We start from the raw sequence: 6,182 nt of genomic DNA on the forward strand, positions 1-6,182 counted from the left end.
ATCTATCTTTTATTCTGCTCTTTACTTCTATTTGCTGGGTACTGTGGGGCACACCTACAGTCCTAGCACCTGGAAGGCTGAGGTGGAATGATCACTATAAGTTGGAGACCAGCCTGGAATCCATAGCAAGACCCTGGGTCAAAAAACAGATCAAAAGCCAGTCCTGGTAGCGCACCCCTGTAACCCTAGCATTCGGAAGGATGAGGCAGGAGGATTGCTGAGTTCAAGGCCAGCCCGGGCTACATAGTTTGAACTACATAGCAAGAACCTATCTGGAAGAGGGGAACATTTTTAAAAGTCTAAATTATTTATACTTTGGAATTCTCATATGAGAAATGTGTCTGGTTTATTTGGCCTAACATTATGGCCTCAAGGTACATTTATTTTCCTCCAGGTGACTCAAGCGTATCTTTTATGTTGTGTGTGAATACCACACTTTCTTTATCCACTTACCTATTAACGAGTGGATGAAAGGCTCTTCACATTAGCACTTGTGGAAGAGACTGCGCTCCCCCCCACCCCACTGGACGGACTGAGTATATCTTGCTGTGTCACATTCAAGTTTCCGGCTGTGAGGAACACGGAGCAGGCCCTGTCTGATCTGTGCCGCCTTCTGGCAGCCACTCCCTGGTACCAGAAGCCTTTGGGATTCCCCTGTTGTTGCGGGGGGCTGAGCCGTCACCTGTGACATAGCACACAGCCTCGGCGGTGTCACTTGTGGAGCCCACGGGCCACGGCACAGGCAGCCTCGGTTCTTGGCTGTGGCCACCTCACTCAGCCTCTGCCTCCGTCTCACGTTCTCCCTGCGTGTCATTTTCTGTCTAATAAGGACACATATGCTGGGCACAGTGGCCTAGGCCTTAAGCCCGGCTCCTCAGGAGGCTGAGGCAGGAAGATGGAAGTTTGAGACCCTGGCCTCTGCAAAGTAAAAAATAACAAGTGGGATTGGAGCTCGGTGGTGTGGGGCAGCCCGGGTGTGAGGCCTGGTACTGCGGAAAGGGAAGGGTGCCGACACTGGATTCAGGGCCAGCTCTGGTGCAGGAGTGCTCACCCGGACACCTGCAAAGTCCCTGTTTCCACCTATTCTATTTTTTTGGTACAAGGGATCGAACTCAACTCCTTGTGCTTGTGAGGCAGGCGGCGACACCACTGAGCTACGTCCCCAGGCCCCAAGACCCTGCTTCCCAGTGAGCCCACTCTCCGTTCCAGTGCACACAGATGCGGCTCAGAGGGCACTTAGACCCTTCTCCCCCCATGTACAGTGGTGCTGAAGGCCCTTGCCCTGTGCATGCTGTGCTCCCCGCTGGCAGCCAGGCGTCACCACTGCTTGAAGGAAGGGGCCCACCTGGGTCCACTGGCTGCCCTGTCCTTGGTCACCATCAGAGGTGTAACTGAGGCGATGGCACTCAGCCCGCTGGCGCATGCCCGTCCTCCCAGCACCCTGGGAGGCTGAGGTGGGAGGGCTGCAAGTTCCAGCCCAGCCTGGGCATCTAAGATTTAATGTGAGGCCTTGCCACAGAATGAACAGATAAGGGCTGGGGTGTAGCTCAGTGTTAAGCATTGAATCCCTAGTACCACAAAGACAAGCCCAGTCCACCCCTTTTCGGGCACCACGGCCCTCTGGAACCTGGCTTTGCGTTTCCAGTTCCCAGCTGAGACACGTACAGTAGTTCCTGAGAAGTGGTGGCCAGGGATTCTTCCAGAGTCGCCACTCCCATGGTGCCTTTCCTCTCAGCAGTGTCACCGACAGTGGTGTAGTTCTTGGGAATGGCTGCCCAGCCTTGCTGAGAAAAGCAGAACAGCAGGAAGGGATCGGGGCCAGGGCAAGACTCAGGTGAGCACCTGCCAGCCGCCCGAAAGACAAAGGGAATCACTTCCCTGCCTGCAGAGAGGCAGAAATGGCCCAGGGCAGGAGTGGAACAGTCGCCAGTCATTCCAGGGGCTAACCGGGCGGACGCCAGGACGGAGCACTAGCAAGGGAGTGCGGCTGCTGTGCAGAGCACTGCTCGGGGGCTTGAGTGGCTGAGGAGGGGTGGACCACCTCAGTGCCACTGAACTAGCACCCTGAATATGGCTATGGTGGGCTGGGCACAGTGGTGCACGCCTACAGTTCCAGCTCCTCAGGAGGCTGAGTTGGGAGGATGGCAGGTTGTGGGCCAGCCTGGGCAACTTCGACCCTGTTCCAGAATGGAAAAGGCAGGGCTGGAGCTCAGCAGGAAGGCCCTGAATTGAACCTCGGTGCAGGGGTCAGTCGGCTTTAAGCTAGGTGTGATTCGTCACAATTTTCAGAAGGAACCAAGGAGAGACCAAGCAGGGCTGAGGGTGCTGACCCCTCCAAGCAGAGGGCCGGTGGTCCCATCCTGTGTGTCTCTTGCGGTGCTCACAGCCCCTTAGATGGTCGCAGGGCAGCACAGATGGGGAGGACGGGGACTCTGCCCCGCCGGGCCCGCGGGCGCGTGTCACGGCCTCTGTGTCAGACCGGGTGCTGGCTGTCCTATTTTACTACTATTGACCCTGAAGGCCATCGAGGAGGGCACGCTGGAGGAGATCGAAGAGGAGGTCCGGCAGAAGAAGTCGTCGCGGAAGCGCAAGCGAGACAGCGACGCCGGCTCCTCCACGCCGACCACCAGCACCCGCAGCCGCGACAAGGACGAGGAGAGCAAGAAGCAGAAGAAGCGCGGGCGGCCGCCCGCCGAGAAGCTCTCCCCAAACCCGCCCAACCTCACCAAGAAGATGAAGAAGATCGTGGACGCCGTGATCAAGTACAAGGACAGGTAAGCGGAGGGGCGCGGGCTGCGTGGCCGGGCTGTCCAGGCGGCAGGTGCGTCCGGGGGACAAGGGGGAGCGGCTCCGTGCCGGTGCCCGTCCGCAGTGCCGCAGCGCCTACACGGACGCAGACCGCGCTTTAGCAGATCTTACTGTCGGAAGAGAAACAGTGTCACGAGGAGACCTGTGCGTGCTCTCTGGCTGGATCTGGAAACGCGTGCCTGTTCCCAGGGTTAGCGCCGCCACGGACACGGGGAGAGGGCTCCCAGCTCTACCCTACAGAGCGTCCTGCGTGGGTGCGGGGCGGCCGTGGTGGGAACGACTGCCCTCCATCCCCTCTGGTGCTCAGAGGGGCCTGGCCTCTCCCCACCACCCCAGGCTGTGGGGAAATCCTCCTGTTTGGGAAGAAGCTGGGAGGCCTGGGAGGAGACGCTGTAAGGCTGCACGTGCTCCGGCAGAAACCCTGCAGCCGGCGTCTGTCTCCAGGCTTCGCGGAAGGGAGGACACTGCTCCTCGAGGGCTCCCTCTGGGGGACAGCAGGAGACGTGCAGGGCTGGCAGCGGAGATGCGTGCACCCTGGGGTGGTCCCGCAGGCACCGGGCGGCTGGATCTCCTGTCCTGCCGGGAGGTGTGGGCAGATCTCCCACGGGAGGATCTACCCGGTGGCCACCCCCGGAGATGGGGTCCTTAGTGACGCGATGGTGAGGCAGGACTGTGGCAGCTGGGGACACGAACATTCCTGCTCCGCGGTCTTGCGAAAGGGTCTCCTGTATTGCCTGGGCTGTCTCTTCCCTCCTGGGTGCAAGCGATCGTCCTTCCTCAGCTTCCCAAGTAGCCTCGTGGAGAATCATTTTGCTGAATGAAAAAAGCAAGACCCCAAAGAGCACTGACACTGTGCCTCTGGTCACGTGAAGGACACAAGCCGGCCAGGGGTGTGGGACGCAGGACAGCGGCAGCTGTGGGCCTCTGGGTGCTGGGACGGCTCTGCCTGTAGATCCAGGTGTGGACCCACGTGTCAAGGTGCACCGGTGAAGACTTAGGAATAAACCTTGTCGGTGAGGCCTTGGGGTTTTTGGAGAAGAGAGTTCCTGTGATTCCGCCTCGCTGAAGAAGGCTCCTTCACCTGCCGTGCAGTTGCTTGTCGTGTGACAGAACAAGAAACAGCTCACCTGGCTGCTGAGCAAAATACACCACCACCTGCGGATCGGATGAGGAGCCGGCTGGCAGGTTGAGGGCTGCCCCTTAGCGGGGAAGTGACTGCCGTCCCACTGCTGTCACCGGACTCCACCTGCTGTGGGGACGCTGCGGCCGGTGCTGGGTTGCTGCTGCACTGCTCACTTACGTCCCACCGAGGGACTGGGGTTGGATGTGTGGTTTCTTTCTCTTTCCAAAGCAGTGGGAATGGAAGTTAGGGCCTTGCACAAGCTAAATAAGCACTGCCCCACTGAGCTGTATCCTAGCTCTTTTTCCTTTGAGATGGCTTCACCCCGGCTGGCCTCGAATCTGTGGTCCTCCCGCCTCAGCCTCCTAGGCAGCTGGGATGGCAGGCACGCACCTTCATGCCCGGCTGTGCTCAGTTTTGGTGTGGGGGTGGCTTCACGGGACTCAAGTAGTCCCGCAGCCTGGGAAGCGCCGTGGAGGGTGACGGACACAGGGGCTGCCGTCGCCTGGTCTGTCAGTAGCCTCATGAGGGGAATGTCAGCCCGGGCACATCAGCTTGGGAGTTACCAGTAGCTTTTGTGATTGGAAAACTGCCGTATCTGTCATTTTTAGAAAAGGAGTTTAGGGATAAACGTCTCCTTTTTAGTGGAGCATTTTGACATTTTAGCTAAATCAGGAAATTGCCTCCCCGGGCGTCCTGACTCCTGGGAGGACTTGAAGCCTTCATGCTCGTGCCGAGGTCTGTCATAGTCAGCAGGAGGAAGAGGCGCAGCTGCAGCCTTCTGGGTCCTCCGCCCTCCTCCTGCGGGTTTAGACCCCAGATAGCAGTCGGGGTGCTGTCCCCAGGACACAGTGGCTCTCGCTGCTGGTCACATGGCCATGGCCGGCCTCTGTCTTCGGACCGGACACCGTGACCCCACCCCAGCACCCTCCTGACCCCAGGTGACCAAGCTCCTGTTGGGCAGGACCAGGGAGGAGCCACAGGGCCGCCACCCAAAGGGGAGCACGGGTTAGCTTGGACCGCACCGTCTGGCCCTGTCGGCCTCTTCCTGGAGAGGAAACATTGAAGAAAAACGTTTGGATTTTTTAAAATGTTGCTTCTAGGACCCGATTACCAATTCAGATCTGTAATCCAATTAGACACACAACCTGAAGGAGGCGCTCACCACTACCAGCCACCCGTGGGGACACAGAGATTACAGGTGTCGCAGCCGTTCGTGCCGAGTCAGAACCCGCCTTACTGAGCAGGACGTGCGGCTGCTTGTGCTGTCCCTGGGGACGCTTTGGAGGAGCAAGCTGGCCGTCCCTCACCCCGGCGCTATGGGGTAGGAAAGGCCCTCACTGGCCACGTACAGCTTCTCGCTTGGAGCCTTCTCCGTTCGTGCTCAGCCTCCCAGGCTCCCGGGTGCGGTAAAAAGGCCCTGCCTGCAGCGGGGGAGCTTGGGGTTGCGCAGCACTGTGTCCCATCAGGCATAGTGGCGAAGCCCCGGGCCAGCAGGTCACAGGCAGGGGGACCGTGAGCAGAGGCCAGAGGCAGAGCCGGCACTGAGGAATGTGTGAGGCCCGCGGCAGAGCGTGTGTCCTTAACCTGGAAGGTGGCCGGGGTGCACAAGGCTGCGGGTTCTACGAAGAAAAGAGGAAGCAGAAGGAAGGGTGAAACGGGAGTGGCAGCGTCCTCCTTTAGAAGGGAAACGTGCGTGGACCCCGTCACAGGTGGTGAGTGCGGCCTGGGACCCCAGCAGCAGCTCCCGGCCCCTACCGCAAGGTGTGACACTGGAAGGTGCCGCCGCCTCAGCTGCCAGGGCCGGGTCCCCTGCTGCGGGTCAGCCCAGGACGTCATCGCCGGCCTGGTGCCTGTGACGGCAGGGCTAGGGGATTCACCAGGGCCAAGGCCTGGCCTCCGTTCCCTCTGCTCTGCCGCGCTCGCCCTGCGCCGCCTCCCGAGAACCCAGAGTGGCCTTGAGAGGGGAACAGCTGCGTCTTGTGCAAGAAGAGCGGCACGCAGGGTACAGAGGTCCCAGGGTGAGCAGGGACAGGGCAGCCAGCCAGGAGGGCTGGAGGGGAGCCCCGGGGCGCTATGTCACAGCTGGCGCTGCACCGCGCGGCTAGTGCCCTCTTCCTTGTCGGCGGGCGGGAGGTGTCCCAGAGCTGGCTGGGAGCTGTGTGTAGCCCGCTGCTGAGCCTCCACGATGGCTCCATGCCCTGTGGGGCGTCACCTGCCACAGAAAACAGCTGGTTTGAGCAGCTGTAAACCA

The 6,182-nt window shown here is 60.1% G+C and overlaps 1 protein-coding gene across 1 annotated transcript in view; it reads left to right on the forward strand.

Moving 5' to 3' along the window:
• Positions 1–6,182, forward strand: part of Smarca4 (SWI/SNF related, matrix associated, actin dependent regulator of chromatin, subfamily a, member 4) — a gene marked incomplete at its 3' end in the record, with an annotated part of 61,023 nt that overhangs the window by 49,700 nt on the left and 5,141 nt on the right. The window contains exons 30-31 of the mRNA XM_033759595.1: positions 1,736–1,834; positions 2,521–2,774. Coding sequence (XP_033615486.1) covers positions 1,736–1,834; positions 2,521–2,774 — 353 coding nt within the window. The remainder of the gene's footprint in view (positions 1–1,735; positions 1,835–2,520; positions 2,775–6,182) is intronic.

Source organism: Fukomys damarensis, unplaced genomic scaffold, assembly GCF_012274545.1.
Source record: "Fukomys damarensis isolate Sample0158 unplaced genomic scaffold, DMR_v1.0_HiC HiC_scaffold_37, whole genome shotgun sequence".
In the NCBI taxonomy this organism is placed as follows: Eukaryota; Metazoa; Chordata; class Mammalia; order Rodentia; family Bathyergidae; genus Fukomys; species Fukomys damarensis.